This window comes from Schistocerca cancellata, chromosome 7 (assembly GCF_023864275.1).
Source record: "Schistocerca cancellata isolate TAMUIC-IGC-003103 chromosome 7, iqSchCanc2.1, whole genome shotgun sequence".
In the NCBI taxonomy this organism is placed as follows: Eukaryota; Metazoa; Arthropoda; class Insecta; order Orthoptera; family Acrididae; genus Schistocerca; species Schistocerca cancellata.
Window position 1 is genome coordinate 120,513,730 of NC_064632.1, and position 22,635 is coordinate 120,536,364.

Below are 22,635 nucleotides of genomic sequence, written 5' to 3' on the forward strand. Positions count from 1 at the left end.
CGCGACTGCACTACGGATGCTTCTACATCTTGCGGAAAGGATAAAGCGTCGTCGATACTGTAAGCTTCTGTGCGTCGGTAACTTACTGCAATTCTTGTTTGCTGTCTGGGCCAGAGTAGGTTTCTGAAGCAGCAGTTCTGGTGGTGACTGCCGCCAACGATGTGTGTAATTAACTGGGAGCCCGCGGCGCGGCGGGCCGTGTGCGCAACCAGTAAGTTACTGAGCGACGCACTGCAGAGGCCGCTCCACGGGGACCACCAGCCTCACTGGCTTTGGACGAGGATGCAGCACCAGAGACTCTCGCAGCTGACTACCGGGTCCCACGTCTTGGATCGAAACCTACTGCAGAAATCTCACTTCAGTCACAAAGATAATATTGCAGACACTTTCATGGAAAGTTTTTGCATGCTACCAAATAAATTTGGAAGAACAGTTGAACGGAATGGATGGTGTCTTGAAGGGAGGATATAAGATGAACATCAACAAAAGCAAAAGGAGGATAATGGAATGTAGTCGAATTAAGTCGGGTGATGTTGAGGGTATTAGATTAGGAAATGAGACACTTAAAGTAGTAAAGGAGTTTTGCTATTTGGGGAGCAAAATAACTGATGATGGTCGAAGTAGAGAGGATATAAAATGTAGACTGGCAATGGCAAGGAAAGCGTTTCTGAAGAAGACAAATTTGTTAACATCGAGTATAGATTTAAGTGTCAGGAAGTCATTTCTGAAAGTATTTGTATGGAGTGTAGCCATGTATGGAAGCGAAATATGGACGGTAAATAGTTTGGACAAGAAGAGAATAGAAGCTTTCGAAATGTGGTGCTACAGAAGAATGCTGAAGATTAGATGGGTAGATCACATAACTAATGAGGAAGTATTGAATAGGATTGGGGAGAAGAGAAGTTTGTGGCGCAACTTTACCAGAAGAAGGGATCGGTTGGTAGGACATGTTCTGAGGCATCAAGGGATCACCAATTTAGTATTGGAGGGCAGCGTGGAGGGTAAAAATCGTAGGGGGACACGAAGAGATGAATACACTAACCAGATTCAGAAGGATCTAGGTTGCAGTAGGTACTGGGAGATGAAGCTTGCACAGGATGGAATAGCATGGAAAGCTGCATCAAACCAGTCTCAGGACTGAAGACCACCACAACAACAACAACCAAATAAATTGCATGTTTTGTTTTTGTGCATCGTCAAGCTATGTTAAACGTGCTGTTTAACTCTACTGTACACCCAGGTATTTATCATACAGTAGTAACTATTTTACAATGGCACCACGTCGCCGATTTCAGCTAGAATTTGCTTTCTACAGGGCGGTAAGGAGCAATCTAACAAGCTTTTGCAAGGTAGGATGTGCAGGAAACTGAAAAATTCTATACGTTGCGTCATTTACGAGATAATTAGCACTGAAATTAAACTTGTGCGCTCAAGTTCAAGTAATCAGCCATGTATGCTAGCTGTGATAGCATAGATGATAGCGCCAGAGACTAATCTGTCTTTGGCTCGGTCCGATTCTTACTGCCGAACCATGTCCAATTTTTTTGTGTCATTTTAGTTTCCCTGACACCAAATAGACACGTATTTGGTGGGCTGCATGAATTTGCGCGCAAAACGGTCCCATTCGTTAACTACAATGCTGTAACTCCACCATTGCAACGAATCTTTATTTCTCGTACAACCCACCCTGCAACACCCTTACACGCTTTGCAGACTTATGAACTTTCAAATTGACATAGTTCCGCATCAATTGTTTAAAATTTGGGAACAAATGGAAATCCGTGCCGATCCGAGATTAACTGATTTTCCGCGGGAATTGCGCTAATTCAGTGTGAGCACAAGTGGGAGTAGACACCATCACATGTGAAGATGTCTCGTCCTGTAAAAGAGTTCAAAGAAGTGTAAGGCGACCGCTCAAGCCAAGCGCGAAACAGGTTTTAGTCCCGGTCTTTCAAAGATTCAAATTTGTTCTGAAATATGCTACAGCATATTTTAAAGCTAATGTTCCATTCAGCTGAAGAGAACTTTCATCCTACTTAATTGTTTTAACTGCAGATTAAAAGATTCAGCAGTGAAATGACTGCACAAATTTTTCCAACATGCAGCAACTAAATGCAATAATAGGCAAGAACTGTTACATTAGCAACCATTTGCAGTCTAATACGGCATCTGCATTGTTACGTTTTATTAGAGTGATTTAGACGTGATGGCTAAATGCATAGTTTCAAAAGAAATGCCAAGAAATGTTTAGTTCGTAATCTGAAAGCGCTTAAGAATATGTCTTGCCAACGACAGCTTGTTAAATCTGCAAACTTATTTTTCAGCAGGTTCTGAAATACCTTACAGCTCAGCACGATGCACTAGTAAGAAGTCTAGAGTGAAATCTTCGTTGAACACAAACTTTATTAATGAGTTACACCAGAGTTCACTGTGTCACTCCAGCACAAGTCGCCTTAAAAACTATTTTCGAGAAATCTTTAGTTCAGTGTATCACTGAAAGTGCATGTTATGTTGATACCGCAGATATATACACCAAATGAGGAACTTTGGTCTTCTAGGCACTGAAGGTAGGATGGTTGTTAGTCTTAACCCATCACAGCACAGGACATCAGTTAATAGCATACGCTTATATCTTTGCTTGTTACAAATTCGTTTTTTTAGAAAAAAAAAGCTTACAAGAGGACTGTACTCACTTCCTACATTATACGGAATAAGGTATGTAGGACACTAGGGTTTCATCATACGTAAACAGGAAGACCCAGATCTTCGGAAAAAGTAAATATTTTAGGCGTGCTTATAAATTTCGCATGGTCGCTAGTAGTCAAGACATCCGTACCCAAGAGAGCGTTTCGTATCGAACTCTAGGTCCGTTAACCTGATCTCTTTACTGGTCGTTTTCATTCGGACAATTCTATGACTGTTCAAATTGAACCAACACTGTATTTCTGCTCCCTTTGCCCTCAGAAAGAGGGCAATTTTCCTTAGGAGATTGAAAATTGAAGGACACGAACACTTAATCTAATCAGTTTAGTAACATCTATATTTGGAGGAAGTATAGCGTGTAATCTAGCGTTGCACGAATCTACGATACTGATCGTATAAACTTACGAAATAAGTACTGCCACAGCACATGTCGTGAACGGCGTGTTTTTTTGCATGTGCATTGTTTATAATTTCTCTATTGAAAAATACTATACTCATGAAAGGTTCTTCCACAGTTTCGCGGCATACTACGCATATTTAAGCATGATTAATATTGATAAAACATATGGTACACCATTGAGGGAAATTTTGAAATCTCTAGAATTTAACTGTTCTATGATGCAAGCGCAATTTCGTAGTCTTTTCAAGGTTGTTCAGCTGCCTGTAGAAGTAAACATCGAAAAGCTGAGTACATTTGAGGAATTACTTATAGTGCATGTTTACAGGCCATCTGAATATTGAAGAGAGTGTGGAAGTGAAAAATGATACTGTACCGTCAGCGAGATTGTCCAACTAAGCGCTTCGTTCGTAAGGTCGCTTTATTGGTCCTATATCTGGAGCGATTCGTTCACTAGCTGATATATCCTGTGCTGCGAGTTGCTGAAAATTCTAGCCTCTGCCGTTATTACCTCTTCTTCGAAAGGATTTGCTGTATCTTAGTTTTACACATATTCATATCATTTTTGGCCTTATGAGGACACAATTTTCACTTCTTTCCTCTTCCCAAAATATGTAACTATGTGTAACTGTTCTGCGTCTGTAGCAGAGCCGGCCAATGCGTGCTGATCTGTGTGCAGGCTGCGGCCTAGCCTGTTGCTACTCGGAAGTACCTGGTAGAACGAGGCACTTCATCGAGTACCGATTTTTCGGTTAGCACTAGTATGCTCAGTTCGGCACAGTGCTAGTGTCAACTGTTTACCCATCTATCTGTGCGTGGTATGGAGGACGTAGACAGGTCCAGCGGCCGTTTGCACAGAAAACACTGCAGCAATGTGTCGTCACAAGCCTTTAAAAAAAGGTGAACGACAGAAGGGTAAGAATTCAGTATTATGCAACAGCATGAGCGACGGGTACCGCAAGTTTGCATTGAAACGAGATTGCAACAAAACGCAGAAAGGATTTAAATATTTAGTCAGCAATGAGCAAAAAATTACAGCGATCAACAGACGGGATTCATTGTACTGCCTATCAATAATTACTTTGTGTTAAATTAACAGGTGTGGAGCACATGAAGAAACAGGTAGTATGGATTGTAAAATTTGATATCGCAAGCATTACTCTTGCTGTTAGAAGCAACTGTTTTCGATAGAACTGAAGAAAATGGAGATTTATTGCAAAATAAGTTGGTTAAGTCAAGGGGCACGCCTGTAAAGATTTTTCGATTTAAAATAGCTGTCTAGTAATTAATCGAGGAAAAAGGAGTGCAGGAACGAAAATTAGAACACCCGGAATGGGTTGTCGACCTCACGTTTAGTGAACTTTACTACACTGCGCACAGTAAGACATTGTAGGGTGACAAAACTCAATTGACGGGAATGCATTTAGAAAGAAAATCGCGTTGTAGAAGCGATGTTCCGATAGAGATCCCAGGCCGACTACCGTTATAGGAAAGACGAGACCTCAAGAAATCACGGCGATCTTTAAAGAACCAAGTATCCTAAACTTTTTGACCACACTGCCAATTTTAGTTCTATTATGGAGCTTTTTCGAGCCCGGTTTTCGAAAGTGCACTTGTGCATGTGTAGATGGGACTGATCCGCAAGGCAATTCTATTTTGGAGAAATCCATTTAAAGCTATCGAGGACGTCTACATTGCTTTCCTCAGGTAGTTTCCACGTCTCCATAATGAGGCTGCAAAATTGCTACTATATTTCGACAACCATAAGTGTCTGAAAAAAAAAAAAATTCTTTCAAGTATGGAAGTAAATAAGTCACGATTACGCGCCAACCTGAGTGAAAGTCTGTTTACTGCCATTTTGTACCAGATAAAGTGTTCAGCACACCAAAAATAAATACTGACATTTCTTTATGTTGCTGAGAAATGTGGAATGTGAAATTAAGTACGACTGCCCTGCCATTTAAATGCGGCGCATTCGCATTTTCACATGGCGTGGTTGTAGGTGCAATTTTTTGTTTTTGGGCGCAAAATTGCTATGGTCATTAGCGCCCGGTCTGTGACTTAGGAAACAGTAAAGAACTGAAAATGGAAACCGGCAGCAATGGGAAAGAAAGTCACAATTGGAAAAACTAAAAGAAGGCTTAAAAATCCACTACAAAAAGGGGTTGGTTGTCCAAAAAAAGAAAAAAGCTTCAAATGACTGACGTCATTTCACTGGCACTAATGAACTCTAGAACGCGATCGGCCGAGCGCGTATCATCTGCTAAAATTGACGATATATCAGGCGACAGCTGTAGACAGGCGCATAACGGATTAAAATAGGGGCACTCAAAAGGTGTCTTACCGTCCACAGCAGAGGGCAGTGGCGACAGAGTGGGGGAGGATCGCCGCTTAAGATGTCGATGGCTAAGAAGACAGTGCCCTATCCGGAGTCTAGTTAAAATTACCTCCTCCCGACGACGCGTTCGGGAGGAAGAGGTCCAAGCACAAGGAAGAGCTTTCACGTCCCGCAATTTATTTTGGGGAAGTGTCGACCAATGCGCGTGTCATAAATGAACAACACGACGACATAAAAAGCTCCGTAGATCGGCGAAGGGAATAGAGTGAATAGCTGGCCGAAGAAGAGACTGCAGCCGTGGCTGCAATATCGGCCGCCTCATTTCCACAGATACCAACGTGTCCCGGAAGCCAGAGGAACGCCACCGAGACGCCCCCCAGGTGGAGCAAGCGCAGACAGTCCTGAATCCGGTGGACCAGAGGGTGGACGGGGTAAAGAGCTTGGAGGATAGTAGGTGCAATGTGCCAGCCACAACCACAGCCGGGCTATAGCACTCTTTCCAGAGCACGGTCCGCCGATTTCCTGGCCAACCACGGTCCGTAGGAATTTCTGGAGTATCATCAGCAGTAGCTTGCATGTGACTAGTTAGCTCAGCGTTGCTCAACTGTACACACCTCTCGGGTGACCGCCTCTACGACGCGGACCGGGCCTCGCTGCGCCCCCGGCAGCACGACGGTGCGTGGAGGCGTTGGTGGAGACGCTGGCGGAGGCAGGGGTGTAGCCGACAGCCAGGGCACGTCCGGGCTGTAGACGTGGCCGTAGGGGTGTGCGCTGGAGTGCGAGTGGTGGGCATGAGGCGAGAGCCGCAGCCCCTCGAACGGTTTGGCTGCAACATAAAAATCCACTAGTCAAAATCTGCGTGCAGACAGTCTAGCTGCCACGGCAGTGGTCACATGTTAGCAAACTATTGTTTTCATAATATTCCATTCTGGATTTTGTATTGTTTAAGAATTGGCATATTGTTTGCGTTATTACATTACAGTCGCGCTATACATCACTTCGGGAAGCAGTAGATATCTTCAGATGTGATACATCCACTGAAGAGCTTTGGACAGAATAACAAGCATTTCTAATATCATGAACGCAGCGTGAGTGTTTGCTATGTGACTGCGATTTACATTCATAGATGTATTACGATTACATGATAGAAATACTGAACTACGTTACGTTTTTGTGTTCTGTGGAAGCTGTATTTCATATCTGAAGATGGTAACTGCTTGCCGAAACTCATTTGTATTTTCAACAACTCTTACAGAACTATGAAGTTTCAACACAGATCTTTGCTATTTGTATTTTAGATATTCCTCTGACGTTTGTTTTGGATCATTCTGAATAGTGAATTTTTAATACACCTGCATCTACGATAGCTTTCTTATTGTGTTATTTCATTGTTTGGCAGGCGCGACTTTTTTGGAGATACAGTGGCAGCCAAGCAAACCAAGGTAAGCTTTTGCATATAAGAAGTGTGCACAATGATCGCTGTGGACAATATCACTTTCCCCCTACCTCGATACCTTTGTTTCATTTCCATGCATGAAAGTTCTTTTTAATTTAAGGTCCAGATGAAAAGACCTACACTGATAAGCCTAAACATTATGAGCACTGTCCATTGCGACGTTTGATACCGCTTGCTGGCCTTGCGGGCACGTGACGCAATAACCGAAGCTTGTAAGCTGAGCAAGCACGGACAGGGATTACCCTAGTGATGGCAAGGGGTACAAATGAGGAAATCCAAGGAGTGTCAACATCGCTAAAGGGCAAATTCTTATGTTCGCGTGATCCTGTCTTTAGCTACGGGAGGTAGGACAGCGAAACTATGACGAGGCGCTAAAGGGTTTGATGTTCACGATTCGTCACATGACGTAGAGGTCGAAGGCTTGTCTGTTCTATGAAGCAAGGTACATGGTGATGTGTAGCATCTGCTCCGAAAGATCACAATCCTAGTGCATCAACCAGTGTTTTGGAGTACATCTTTGAACATGGAGCTCCGCAGTAGACCACTCCTGTGTGTTCACATGTTGAAACTAAATCAATTATGATTGCAGTGGGCACGGGACCGTCTGGATTCGATCATCGATCGAAACGTGTCTGCTCTTCGGGTACATCATTTTTGCTACATTAGGCCGATGGCCGTCTCCATAAACGCCACCCTCGAGGTGAACGGCGGCTCGAAACGTGCAGCGCGGCACGGACGCAGACTGGTGGAGCAATATTATACTAAGCGATATTCTCTTCCGCTTGCATGTGTCCTGTGGTAGTAACAGAGGACACGCTGACAGCTGAGAACAATCTGCATCTCTTCATGCCTCCTCCGGCACTCAGAGCCAGAACTGCCGCTGTGGTTTGAGGAGTATCAGTGAACTGATGTCTGGACTACTAAATTCGCATGATGTAAATCATGTGGACCCCATCTGGGTCACTGAGTGCCAGCATCGCGTACGCAAATACGCGGCCCGTTAAGTACATGACCTGCGCGTCGACATTAAATGCCACGTATTTCCACAAATGTACTAACATGTTGTCGGATTCTTGTTATACAGAAGTAGGTGATGCATTTCGTTCCGAAGATAGACAAGCTATTAAGCCGGTAATCATACTTTTTGGCTTATCGGTGTACACGTTTTCACTCAATTTTAGTTTAGACGTTGTAAGGGAGTATACTTCGACTGCACCTAAGTAGTTTCATTTACTGAAATAAGCCAATGCCTGTATAGTGTATTTTGTATTGAAGCCGGGACCTAGAAACTACGGGGGGAGGCTTCGTCCCGCCGCAGCCTTCAGCGGTTCACAACCGCTTACCAGACCACAGCAGTCCTTTTCCTCACAGTGGGAAATTCTGAACTACGGTACGGAGGGGGGGGGGGGGGGGGGGGGGGGGGGGGGGGGGGGGGGGCGCGAGCTCAACGTACCGTCACTTTCAACGATTACTGACAAGGGAACCTTTCCATCGTACTCCCCCCCCCCCCCCCCCCCTGAGATTTAGTTATAAGTTGGCACAGTGGATAGGCCTTGAAAAACTGAACATAGATCAATCGAGAAAACAGGAAGAAGTTGTGTGGAACTATGAACAAAAATAAAATATGCAAACTGAGTAGTCCATGTGCAAGATAGGCTACATCAAGGACAGTGTGAGGTCAAGAGCGCCGTGGTCCCGTGGTTAGTGTGAGCAGCTGCGGAACGAGAGGTCTTTGATTTAAGTCTTCCCTCTAGTGAAAATTTTATTTTCGCAAAGTTATGATCTGTCCGTTCGTTCATTGACGTCTCTGTTCACTGTAATAAGTGAAGTGTTTTGCGACCGCACCGCAAAACCGTGCGATTAGTAGACGAAAGGACGTTCCTCTCCAATGGGAACCGAAAACTGATCGCAAGGTCATAGGTCAACCGATTCCTCCACAGGAAAACACGTCTGATATATTCTATACGACACTGGTGACATGTGCGTCACGTGACATGATTATGTTGTTGACCCACCTAACTTTTTCACTAGCGAATGGGTAAAAAGATTCTTCTACCTTGCCCGATTTAAGTTTTCTTGTGGATGTGATAATCACTCCCAAAAAAGTTAATGAAAGCAACAGTTTGTCACATTAACTGAAAATAAATTAAACTTTTCACTCGAGGGAAGACTTGAACCTAGGATCTCGTTCCATAGCATGGACTACTCAGTTTGCATATTTTACTTATTTTTTTCATAGTTCCACACAACTTCCTGTTTTCTCGATTGATCTGTGTTCAGTTTTTCAAGGCCTATCCACTGTGCCAATTCGTAACTAAATCTGAGGGGGGTGCGATGGGGAGGTTCCCTTGTGAGCACACTACTTACAGACATCCTCTTCGTTAATAAGATTTTCAGTTTGTGACTTTCAAGTCACCTTCAGGGCGCTTGTTTACCTAAACAAGAACACCCTGAAGGTCAGTCTGAATAGTGACCGAAACGACGGCAGTTTTAAATATTGGCAATGCCGTCACAAACCCAGTAGACGGTTATCGACTTGACAATGGCGGCGGAAGCCCACGTATATATCCGTCTTGTATAGAAACGGGAGACGCTGGAGCCCACGAAGACATTCGGAAATCACGTCATATCAATGGAACTGGATTAAGATTCTCATTTTGAAGCGTCATAAAATTTCAGCGATTAGTTAAATTTTAGAGAAAAACTGCTGATTTAACATTTGAGCAATCCGGCTATCTGAAGACAAGCAAAGTCTTCAGAATTTGCGATGCCAAGGAACAGTACTACGTTTTAAAATTTTTAGTGGTTGGTAGCCGTTCTAAAAACTAATTTTACCACACCACTACGGATTTAGCAAAATCGACCATGGATTCACGGAATGATTAAAAATCTGTTCTATTTTAGATTGAGGAACGCAGATTCAATTCAATCGCTACGAGATTGAAATCTCAATATTCTTGTTCTCTTAATTTCGTGGAAGATGATACTTCCTTCCACGGCGAATAGATGATTGTTTCGATCCTGTTGAAAGCTTGGGTAAAGCTTCTACCTACGATTAGACTAGAATTTCATACTTCAGCGAAATCGCAAACTTACCAGTCTCTTCACTAACAGCCGAAAGGAAAAACAGAATAACGTTTAAAGGCACTTTTAAGCATTCGATCACGAAGGTTACGATGTACGAGATGAGAAGTAGGAAGAACACGATGACGCGACCAATCGTGAAGGACAGGACGAAGTCTGGCAGAGCTCTGTATACCTGAAACAGCAACGACTTTAATTAGTAGAATTAAAAACCAATATTTGTTTACACATGTTTCGTGGATTGTATTTCAACAAGTCACTACGAGTTAGGTTCAGTGGTTTACAAATAAAAAGCTTTTTATCTACATTAAAAGTCAAATTTAATTCACTCACGTACATACTATCCCTCCAGAAATTCATTGAACATAAAGTTGAGATTCGTATTTTTAAGTTCTACTAGCCTATTTAATTCTCAAGGGATGTTTATGGCTGCTTTGGCACTTTTCATTGGTTTTAGCCAGTTTAGTATTTTAATCCGTTAAAATACTTTACACCATTCAACGTGCGCAACTGCAAAGGGGTTAAAATACTTGAAAACTTTTTTCCAGTATTTTAAGCCGTTTGTTTGCAGTTGTGCACGTTGAATGGTGTAAAGTATTTTAACGGCTTAAAATACTAAACTGGCTAAAACCAATAAAAAGTGCCATAGCGCCTATGGCAAATGTTACCATAATCCAAAGAAACGTTCAATATCATGCCGACTTTTCATGTCATGTTCATAAAACGATCGATAATTGATTTATCGATGCTTGAATCTTCGACCTGATATTTTTCTGTAAGTGTGAGCTGCTTTATTTCAATAATATGAATATTTCATTGAAGTAATATTATCAGTCCGAGTTACCTTTCAAATTGACCCCATTCTAACCAATATTTTTGGTCTTCACGCTTTTGTATTTGAGTGTGGACGATCGCTAGGCATTCTCGTATGATCGTAATTCCAGAATCTTTAAACGAGAAACTGCTTATTAGTAGCTTTGGAAGTCCGCCGTTTTTATATGCGGCAGTTTCTTTACTCATTTCAACGCAGTCTTATTGTATCCGCATAGATCAGATGCTATTCGGTAACTAGCCTGGACCGAACTCAAATAGCAGAAGATATTGAAATGGGAAATTATCAGAATATGCCCTATAAAGAAACGAGTTCCCTTCAGCGACATAAACAGGCTGAGATATCATTAGTTAATCAATTTAAATAAAAACTTGATCAGGTTACCCTTCATTCAGAAGGCCGTTGCACGCTGTGACTTGTAAATAATACGTTTCAGCTATCAGTCGTCATTTTGAAATTGTATTGGCAGATCTAGATCTCAGCTAGAAACTAACCATTCTCAATGCACTATCATTTTTTATCAATGCATGTAATGCCTGTTGGACTTTATCCACAGTTCATTGATACTAGATCTGCCAATAAAATTTCGAAAGGACGACTGATAGCTGAAACCCGTTCTTTACAAGTTAAAAACTGGTTTAGTATTAAGTTCAAGCGATTTTAGTGGCTTGTGCATTTGACTCGTGTAAAGGGTAAGCTTAACTGCTTATGCCTCCTTTTTGTATGAAGAGTCAGTTACGTTGTGGGAGGAGCATGTTAGTTTTGCTCTGTTTATTTTCAGACTAGCTGGTTATGTGACCATGTTCGTTCTAGCGAATGGGTCTTAAGGTTGTTTTTGAACGGTAGGTTACTTTAAGTTCGAGAACGGATACTAGAACTTATTCTGACAGGTTAAGCAATGAATAAGTTGTTCCTGTATGTGGAATTTCCTCAGAAAACTGACATATGAAAAATAAGCATTTTTCTTATGCCTTCATCTAACAGATCAGCGATTAAATGTAGAATATTACGTTTGTGTAAAGTGATCCACTCATTGGAGATATAAAGGCAGTTTTTCTCGAGAAGAGTGATTTGAGCTGCACAAACAAATGCGTTATTTAGATCTGTCTCGCGAATCGATTAAACCAGTTAATTACATGCCAATTTTATCGGCAGCGTAGCTCAGTCGTTTTGTTGTACTTACGTCAGCTGCGGGCCACATAATAGCCGGAAACCATTCGATTAGAGAGGCCAGGAGGTGGTGGAGAATGCGATCCGTGACGACAATGGGGATGTAGCAGAGTATGATGAGCGGCCACGAGAAGAGGAGCACCAGCTGGAAGAAGACTTCCACCAGCTGCAGGCCGAGCCGCAGCGAGGTGTGCACGTGCTTCAGGCTGTGGTAGGACCTGCGCACGCGCCGACGCACGTCTGCGAAAACCGGCACCGTACGCAGCAGCGAGTACGTCTCCATGGTGGCCACTCGTTACGGAAGTACCTGCAACAGCCGAGTGCTATCTCAGTACGGTAAGTTTATTTCTTTAAGCGGAATGCTCCATTTCAAGCATCACAGCACAGTAGCCGGATTCCATAATTCTAGCTTTCCGAAAAGCTAGCGACACATCACGCCACGCCATCGCAGTCTTCAGTACGTGCATACGGAATAGGCTCTCAGATGTGTGACTGGTTCAAAGACTTACGGGGAGTGAACGCCCTATCCCGACATTGTTGAATTTAGTGCCTTGGCTTCCCTGTATTTCAGGAATCACTAGCCATTGACATGAAACTTACACGACATTAAAATTTATGTTTTTAGTCTACTGAACTACAATTGCATTTCAGCCACTGCTTTCGGAAATACACTAATTCCATGGTTAAAATTTTGTATACTTTTACGTTATCCGAAATAATTTCAATTGTACATAGCATTAAGCTCTTTTAGTTCAGTAGACTCAGGATATGTACGTTATTAATCCCTGAAAATTTAAATACTGTAAGTGGTTTTGAGTATCAGGGAAAATGCAACAGAAAATTTAAATTTTCAGGGATGGCTTCCAAAATTTCAAAAGACTAAATAAATCCTTATTTTTTATTTTAGTCCACTCAAGCTCCCTGCACCGTACTGTATATCATCCTCTTGACATTTTTCCGTTTTTTCTGTACTCTTAGTGGCAAACTATGCAGCATATTCTGCTGTATCAAAGCAAACCTTGTCTATCCGTTCAAGTTCTGATGCAGTTTGAGCCAGGAGTAATTCCTATACGCTTAGCACGTTCATCCTATCAATATTGCCGCCATTGAAAGCAGTAACAGCATCACTGACCGTCTTCATTCCGACAAAAACATTTTTTGTAGTCGAGTCCATGTAAGATTGAACGACTCCTACAATTTCAGTACTTCAGAATTTGCCAGGTCTCTAAGTAGATGCTATCATAGCCATGGCTACTGCTGGGGTGGAATGTTTATGGCTGAATGAACTAAGTACTGGGCATTGCAGTAATTCCCCATGAATCAGGTCATTGAGGGCAAAGGTGGTCTACTAGTTTTCCATCAGTTGACAATCTGAAACAAGGTAGCCCATACTGCCTGCTTCATTATCAACAAATCCTCAGCGTTATTTCTAATTGCCATCTCACAATAGTACTGTAGTTCATTTTGTTTGTCAGCCTGCCTCCAAGGTTTAGCATCAGAAAGTGTCTCAAACTTAGTTTCAATTTCCTTAACCTGCTGCCCATCCTCTTATGAATACCTTTCTAAAGGCAATCCACAGCCTTCTAAATAAATTACCGATTTTATTAGATCTTGAAGTAATGCACGTAAAAATTTTAACATTTTCAACCAGAGTAGATTTTAAATAAAATACTTTCTATGTGACATTCGGGAGTTTTCTATATACATTTTTGGAATTTATATATATTTATATTCATAAGTCTGCAAATTTTATGGAGACAAATCCGAATGTGAAAGATCTTCCGTTATAACTCCCCTTAAGTAATATTTCATTAACAGTACAGAGTATCCCACCGCCTTGACATAAGGTGGGTTGAGTGCTTCTAAATCTAACAGCAAAGACTTCAAATCTTATGGGTATATAGTTAATGCTTTTTTTTAATGTAAAGAATATACATAATTTCTTTAAGGTTACAGCGAATTGAATGTTTGACAATTGTTAAAGTCGTTCTGTATGTTTCAGCCTAGTTGTTGAGAATATGATTTATATAATGCAGATGTCAAAGAAAAATTAATACAATTTTTAAGTAACAGAATCCAGTATGTTGCGTGTGTTCATCGGAAACAGGGATGACATCAGGAGTGCCCTAGGTAAGGGTGATAGGCTGACAGGGTAGGCAGGAGTCTGCGGTTGTCCACTGATTGTTTTGTGGGGTACAGAAAGGAGTCAAGGAGTTGATACAAGATGACCTAGGGAAAATTTATAGTTTGTGTCCTCAATGGCAGCTGGCTCTTAATGTAGAAAATTTAAGTTACTGCGGATGAATAGGAAAAAAACTTGTAATGTTCGGATGCAGCATCAGTAGTGACCTGCTTGACAGTCACAGCGTTTAAATATCTGAGCGTAGCGTTGCTAATCTATGTGAAATTGCACGACCATATGAGGTGTGTGGTGGGTAAGGCGATTGGTAGACTTCGGTTTATTGGGAGAATTCCAGGAAAGTGTAGTTCTTCTAAGAAGGGTGGTTGGGGGACGGGACCAAAGGGTGAGGTTACCGGCGCCCTTGTATTATGGAAGATTGGGAAGGGCGTTGCCCGTGCCCTTTCGAAGGAACCATCCCGACAAGTGCCTGAAGCGATTTGGTTAATCACGGAAAACCTGAATTTAGATGGCTGGGTGCGGGTTTGAACCCTCGTCCTTTCGAATCATCTGAAGGACTCTCCATATAAGACGCTGGAGCGACTAATTCTTGAGCACTGCTAGAGTGTTGGGATCCGCAGCAGTTCGGATTGAAAGAAGACGACATCGAAACTATTTCAGAGAACCGGCTGTTGAAGCTGACTGCAGAAAGATTTTTTTTTTTTTGTGGTTTTAGGGCGCACAACTTCAATGGTCATTAGCGCCCTGACTACTCTAAGAATGCACCGCGAGGCACAAGTTGACAACAACAACTAAAAGGGAAAACACGATAGAAGACAGACTGACAGGCATAGGATTAAAAAACAGCATCATCAAATGTCCTTAGCGAGGTTTGTCAAATTGATAAAACGAAGAACACGAGCAGCTGCTCGTGGGTCATCCGCTAAAATGGCATCGAAAGTATTTGGCAGGTGAAGATCGAGGCGCAGTGTGTTAAGATCTGGACAGGACATTAAAATGTGTCTAACCGTCAGCAAGTGCCCACATGGGCAGAACGGCGCCGGCGCAGCCGTCAGCAGATGGCGATGGCTGAACCGGCAGTGTCCAATTCTTAAGCGGGCTAAAACGACCTCCTCCCGCCGAGAAGGGCGTGAGGAGGACGTCCAAGCCACGGGAAGAGGTTTTAAGGCCCGAAGCTTGTTGTCGGTAAGTGCAGCCCAATCGGCATGCCACAGCGATACAATTCGCCGACAAATGACCCTGCTAAAATCGGACGAAGGGACACAACAAGAAGCTGTCGGAGGCTGGAGGACCGCAGCCTTGGCCGCGGCATCTGCAGCTTCGTTCCCATGGATACCGACATGGCCAGGAACCCACATAAAGCTAACCGGAGAACCGACGTCCACCAGCTGCTGAAGAGAGCGTTGGATCCGGTGTACGAAAGGGTGAACCGGGTACGGATCACTGAGGCTCTGGATGGCGCTCAGGGAATCTGAGCAGATGACATAAGCAGAATGTCGGTGGCAGCAGATGTAAAGAACAGCCTGGTAGAGGGCAAAGAGCTCAGCTGTGAAGACCGAACAATGGCCATGGAGCCGGTATTTGAAACTTTGTGCCCCGACAATATAGTAACACCCGACCCCGTCATTGGTCTTAGAGCCATCTGTATAAATGAAAGTCATGTTGATGAACTTCGAACGAAGTTCCAAAAAAACGGGAGTGGTAGACCGAACCGGGGGTAACCTCTTTTGGGAGCGAGCTGAGGTCAAGGTGAACGCGGACCTGAGCCTGGAGCCAAGGTGGCGTGTGGCTCTCGCCCACTCTAAAGGTTGCAGGGAGTGAAAAATTAAGGTGTTGAAGGAGGCGACGAAAGCGAACTCCAGGGGGTAGCAGGGCAGAGACATACAACCCGTATTGACGGTCAAGAGAGTCGTCAAAAAAGGAACGATAAGACGGATGGTCGGGCATTGACAGTAGCCGACAGGCATACCGACAAAGCAGTATATCGCGCCGGTAGGTGAGTGGCAATTCGCCAGCGTCAGCATGAAGACTGTACGGGACTGGTATAAAATGCTCCGATCGCAAGTCGTAAACCCCGATGTTGTATGGAGGTGAGGCGGCGTAAGATGGATGGCCGTGCAGAGTATACGAAGCTCCCATAATCCAGCTTGGAGCGGACGATCGACCGATATAGGCAGAACGATTCTATTGCCGCCTATAGACATTTCGCTTAGGGACCACGAACATAATTTACGAAAGCTTAGGGCATACAGTCTTTCTCCCTCCTGTTTCTGCGAGTGGAACAGGAAAGCAAACTAATCGTGGTACAGGCTACCGTCCACTACGCACCGTACGGTGGCTTGCGGAGTATCTATGTAGATACAGAGGTAAGGGTCCCAGACGCAACCGACCGACTGACCTGTACCGCTTACAGCCTACACACGTTCCGACCGATTTCTCTTAGCCACTACGGCGCCTCAGGGACGAAAGACTAACTTTCGTTGGGAAGCTGGCACGACAGTTTGTTCGGTGATGTGGTGGCGAGTCTGCTGAAGTGAGGGCTGGGAGGAGGAGGTCGATCGTCTTACCCAACCGACCACCCGACGAAAGTCGTTCGGTCGGTGTCCCTCTTTTAGGGACAACTATCGTATGGTGGCCGAGCGTGTCAGTACATGTTTATACCGCTACTAGCCGAATTCCATCGACTACCCACAAATACAGGTAAGATTAGAATTTGTTTTCGTTCCATAGACAGGAAAATGAGATGATTCTCGTGGGTGTGGGACAAAGAAAGACGAAACATTGCAATACAACACTTACGAGATTGTCAAAACCACTACTAGTATTCACAGAATCTATGCACTGTCAGAATGAAACACGCAATCAATTTGTCATACACAAAATACATAATGTTGACTTGTGTCAAAGTGCTGCCAAAACAAATCTAGCAGACACTTAAACTGATGGCGACAGATGACCCTAGCAGTCTGGTCCCTTCAATCCCACAAACCAACCAACTGGTGTAGCAGCACCTGTTAAGATTCATCTAGAGTAGGAGTCGCCTATCAGAAACTTTCAAACTGTAAACCGTGCTTTATTTCTGAAAATTTTTAATGGTTGTTGGCAATTTAACAAAAATTGTGTTCCTGAACATTGGGCCCGTTTTTGGCCCTAGCTATTTTAGGTATTTATGTAGATTGTTCTTATTCCTAGTAATGAGTTGTTGGTTGGAAATATGTTACTTGCAACAAGGTTTATTAAGAAATAAACATACCGAGAAGCAGTGGTTAGAACACAAAGTTCCTTGAACAGTTTTGTATGTGATCTTTAATTTACGCCACAAATGAGTTATTGCACGCTAAAAAGTTTTGCTCGGTTTGACGAGTTACCTTAAAATATGGTCCCGTATGGAGATAGAATGGAAGTAAGCGAAGTATGTAATTTTTTTATATTTATATTTCTTACGTCTGACATTCTCACTGCAAATACAGACTTGTTTAGGCGCTTCAGCAATTCTGTGGTATTCCCTTCTCAACTGAATTTATTGTCGAGTTGTAATCCCAGCCTCTATCAGCATATCTGTGTCACACATATGCTGGAAGCGCATTCTACAGGTTCTGAACTCCATACAGTGGGTCTTTTCAAAGTTTAATGACAGTGAAAATTTGATTAGCAGCTATTTCTAAATCTGTATGTCTACTTATTGCAATGTTTAATCACCTGCAAACAAAACAATCTGGCAATGCAACATGAGAGTTCAATGTTTATAAGGAAAAGTATCATAACCAAGATGGAACATTAAGGAAAACCACACGCAATTCCCAATCAGATTAAGACAGTCTTTACAGCACAGGTTTTTCGCAATGACACCCTTTGTTTCCTGTTAGACCCCATTTCACACTTTTGCTGGTGACACCACAATATTGTCATTTACTTAAGTGAATGCTGTGATTCAACAGTCAAAGGTCTGAATTTGTTATATAATGAATTTGATACATTCTCTCGGTAGCTGTAAATAGCTTTCTGTATATCAGAACCCTTAAGAAACAAACTGGAGCAATATATAGTTTGCAGTCAGATGCTTAAGCAGACGACTTTAACACAACCTTTTCAAGTATTTTGAAAAGCCGGCAAAAGTGAAGCTTATCGATAGTATTTCCCTTCTGGTAAAGAAGCTTTACTTATTTTAGCCAGGTTGGATATGGTCCACTGATAAGAGGTTATTAATTAACCAACTTTAGATGTGACTCGATTCGCATGAGCATTGTTGACGTATTATACTCACTACGATACTTTGTGTTTTAAGGATTTTAGTATTGCTACTTATTTGGAAGACATTTCCACTTTACTGAAGTTATTTTTAGAGACTTCAGGTACTCCATTGCACTGTTCAATGAACTTGCTAACCCCCAAGCTATCAGTAACAAAGCTTGCAATACCACAGGACCTTGTTACCAAGGTCTTATTTTTTAGAGCTACATGTTCCTCCTTTTCTGGTCCCCCGCCTGCGTCGGCACTATATCCATGCTCACGTCTCCCTATTTTTTTTAAATGTGCGAAATGCCAATTAACAGTGTTGGCACTGAAGCTGTTTTATTTTAAATAATATCGAAACATTCGTGGTCAGTTTTTTCGTAACTCTAAAAACTCCAAGGGAGACGAACAGTTAGAAGCCCCAGTAGTAGAAAAAATGGAAACTACAAGGTTAAACGTAGCATTCATTACATGTTCTACACAGACGACAGTTTTATTATTTTTGTAGTTCGTATTAGCAATACGTTACGTTTTTGGAGTAAATCATGTCTAGATATGTTATCGGGGTGATATACGGCGAGTAAGTCACTAAGTTGAACGTAAGATGTGTTGTATCAGGCCACTTTAGGTGCCTAGAGGTGAGGAAGATACTACTAACAGACATGTCAAAACTTAAGTCTTGAAAATTGGAAATCCCTCTATATACATGCACATACAATAGTTTTACAATAATTTCTGTATTTAGACCATTAGTATGGTTGATCAATCAAAACCATAGAAAACACCAAATGGTTTTGATTGGTCAGCCATACGAATAGGGATGGATTTACGTAAATTTTTAACAGTAGTACGCAAACGGCAGAAAAATGAATTGTTAATCAACCTGAAAGCCTAAGAATTCAATTTGGCAGAAATCTGCGTTAGTGTTTAGGAAGAAAATACTAACGTTAGTAAGATTGCGGGGCTCCTCCAACTTCTCGTTCTTGTAGCATTCTTTTGCTTACCTAGCAAGTGCTGTAGTAACCAAAATATACCGATGTATTTACATTCAGGACGCCCCTACGACAAATTATCACAATTACGAAGGTTCATTTCCTAAGCTAAATTAGTCTATTGCATCACAAACAACGGTACCTTATAGAAAAAAAAAATGAACAGTGTCCGCTGAATACTTTTCTCTGTGCAAGAGCACGTCTTTGCATCTACACGACTACAGTAATTCACATTTAAGAGCCTGACAGAGGCTTCAATGAATCACTCACTATTTCTCTACCGTTACTCTAATAGCACGTACGAGAAACAAAAATTAGATCTTGTGCGAGCTCCGATTGCTCTTATTTTATTGTAACGACAATTTCTCCACGAGAGATCTACTGGTTACTTCTACATCGTGTTGTCCTAAGATAAAATGCGCGTTCTAAGAATAATTAGCAATGTCATGAAAGTTGTCTATAGAATTGCACTGTACAAGATTCTTTCATTAAGACCTGCATTCGAAGCATAGCTTTTCGTATTTTTATTTAACTGAATAAAATTTAAATTACACTTCGCGCATGTCACGACATATGAACAGACAATGACAGGGCAGTCGCGCTTTGATGGTTTAACGCAGTACGCATAGATTCAGTCACACACGTAACAGAGGCTTTATACGAACCTCTAAAGTGAGAAATTAATTACGTCCTCGCTAGTACTGTTCCCCCCCCTCTTTATTTTTTTTAAATTCTTTGAGACCGAGTCACGTGTTTCGATGTCTCAAATTTTGAAAGTCTATTTCCTGCGTTTTGATATGAAAGTTAAATTCGTTATAAATGGTTTTTAACTTAAAAATTTTAGTTTGAAAATGACAGTTCTTTTTATCAGAACGGGGGAGGGGGGGGGGGGGGAAGAACAAAAGAATTTTAAATACAAATTATCTGACAATAACTACTAAACCTAAGACGCATATACTGCGTAAAATGTGGGATGAATGTGCCTAGCTTACCGACACGTTGCCTGTGAGCCTGTAACAACGTTTTTCTTATTTTATAACTGAGAGTGGAATAATCATCAAGCACCTCTGAATCAACTTATTATGGTGGCAGTTATTTAACTTTCATATGCATATAAATTCACAGGATTTTGGAATACATAACCACAGCCTAACCAACATAAATACCAAACCTGTTACGCACATCGTGGGTTAACCCACGCTACCAACCAAACTATTGAGAAGGGCTCTAACACTCTAAACACACAACCTGAAAGCAGCAAACACTCCGTAAACACAAACTCGGTGAGCGACAAACGGGCAACATACCTCAATAAACAGGCTGGAGAAGCGGCTCGTGGCACTCGCTACGACTGTGGTCCGGCGCCTCTTATATTAGGTACATACACCACCATGGAGAGCGCAGTTCGGGAGTTTCTCACCAGGACTGTCTACATGTTGCCAACATTTACAGACTGATAATCGATAGGAAGAACGTATTGACATAAAATGTAGAGAAGTAAAATGTGATGTAAGCGTGTGCACTGTTGATTTAAAGCCTTCTGTGTAATCTATATTGATTCCTCCTTGCTCTCCAGCAAATGTTATCTGAAAAGAAGTGAAAAATAAAGGGCCCTACACATGCACCAACCGACACTCGAAGAAACTAGAAGTGTGTAGGCTCTTTGGCCAACAGACCGACCAACTTTTCTTGTCGGACGGTTGGTTGGGTGCGACCATCCGTCGGCTTACGACCCTATCGTGCCACTCGTCCAACAAAAGTTCGCCTTTTCGAACTGCGGGTAGGATTAAATGATGTTCTGATATACATGACAGAGTACGAGGCGGACGAATCTTTAATGAAAGAGTTTCTGGAGAAATTCAGACTAGAGAGGTTCCTGGGACACATCACGCCCAGGAGTGTAGCAATAGAGACGTAAGAAATGAAGCACTTGTATAACTTTTTAACGGATCCACAATGGTTTCATGTGGCACAGAGAGAAAGTAAAAGATTTATATTTTATGAAAAAGGATCCGTCGACCTTTTGTGTTTCAGTTTTCAGGTTTTATTTCAGATACTTATAGGAAGTGAAATCTAAAATCCGAAATACAGACAGTTAACGGACATTTATTCGTAAAATATACTTGGGTCCTTGTTAAAGGTGTTAAAAAATCTGGCCTTAATCCAAGCCTTCTGCTATGAAGAGCAAAGCGTAGGACATTTTTTTTTTCATTTATAACATTTGCTAAATACTTCATTTCTTATATGTATATAGTTGTACTTGTTAGACGATGTGCGCCGCCACCATTTGTAGTCTTTCTTCTTCCAAATTGAGATGAGTTTCCTACACTTACAGAGGCATCATTTATGCTACATGTATAAATAACTTAATAAATTTTACATGAGTACGTTTTGTTTTATTTATTTTGCTTTACCATAACGTATTTCCTCAGCAACTGTTGCAGGTTGCAGGAATCATTTTAGATAATAATTTTGGGTATACATTAGCATTGAGGCTGAGGTCCTCGTAACTTACGCTAGTGGCTGGAAACCATTATATAGCGAGTAGCCTTTCCCCGTAGTTTACACCCTCTCTCTCGACTGCATTCTTTTTCGTTAAGAATGGTTTGACGACGTTCAGCAGCTCCGAAGTGCATCTTTCATCCATTCTTAGATAATTACGGAAATCAACGGCTCCCAGCTCCTTAAGTAACTGAGCATGGATGAATTTCTTTCTTTGCAGTTGACATTTCTTTTCCCATAGCGTCCTCTCGGCTTTTTTTCGGCCTTGTTGCATTTAAAGTAGCCAAGCGAAGTTTTTGTTTCTGTGTAAAACCAAGCGAAATCTCGTAGAACAGAGGTGGGCAATTGTTTTGGCTCGCGGGTCACATTGTGGAAGCAAGATTATGTTAGCGGAGGGTTCCACAAGTGAAAATGATTGCATTCATTAGTAAACGTTGCATTTCAGCTAATTTATAAATTTTGCTTTAAAAAGCAGTAGATATAAATAAAATAAAATAGTGATAGTTTTAATAAATTTATTTGTTGTGCTAATTTCGTATTATCTACAGCTGCAAGTACATTTTATTTTAGAATCAATTTAATGAGACAAATGTATCCTATCACCCTTTTCCACATTTTTTTTTTTCCACATCAACACTGAGATTTTGACATTATTACTTAGCCCGCAAGCTAATGTCTGTCAATATCAGGGGACCTACATTTCCTCTCGTTGTTCTTCAAGCAAGAAAAACTTTGCTAACAAATATATGTAAGCCCAAATATAAAGAGAACCTTTTCCCAACAAACGT

General features: G+C 41.9%; 1 protein-coding gene across 2 annotated transcripts; it reads right to left on the minus strand.

Moving 5' to 3' along the window:
• LOC126092563 (uncharacterized) lies at nucleotides 1-20,684 on the minus strand. Of its 2 annotated transcripts, none has more exons than XM_049908235.1 (5): nucleotides 20,653-20,684; nucleotides 11,994-12,287; nucleotides 9,991-10,153; nucleotides 6,053-6,264; nucleotides 1-339 (listed from the first exon to the last, which is right to left on the minus strand). In XM_049908235.1, the coding sequence occupies exons 2-5, from the start codon at nucleotides 12,261-12,263 to the stop codon at nucleotides 217-219; spliced, it is 768 nt and encodes a 255-aa protein (XP_049764192.1). In that variant the 5' UTR covers nucleotides 12,264-12,287; nucleotides 20,653-20,684; the 3' UTR covers nucleotides 1-216. The 2 variants fall into 2 exon arrangements, with proteins under 2 accessions (XP_049764192.1, XP_049764193.1); XM_049908236.1 differs by having other exon boundaries at nucleotides 249-342.
• Nucleotides 20,685-22,635: the final 1,951 nt, after the last annotated feature.

What these genes read in the sequence shown, in the direction of transcription:
- LOC126092563 (XM_049908235.1), bottom strand. Translation starts at nt 12,263, where the DNA reads ATGGAGACGTACTCGCTGCTGCGTACGGTGCCGGTTTTCGCAGACGTG. An exon ending in TTATGTGGCCCGCAGCTGAC is followed by an intron (nt 10,154 to 11,993) that starts GTAAGTACAACA and finishes TTGCTGTTTCAG; the next exon opens with GTATACAGAGCTCTGCCAGA. An exon ending in GGCTGTTAGTGAAGAGACTG is followed by an intron (nt 6,265 to 9,990) that starts GTAAGTTTGCGA and finishes TTTATGTTGCAG; the next exon opens with CCAAACCGTTCGAGGGGCTG.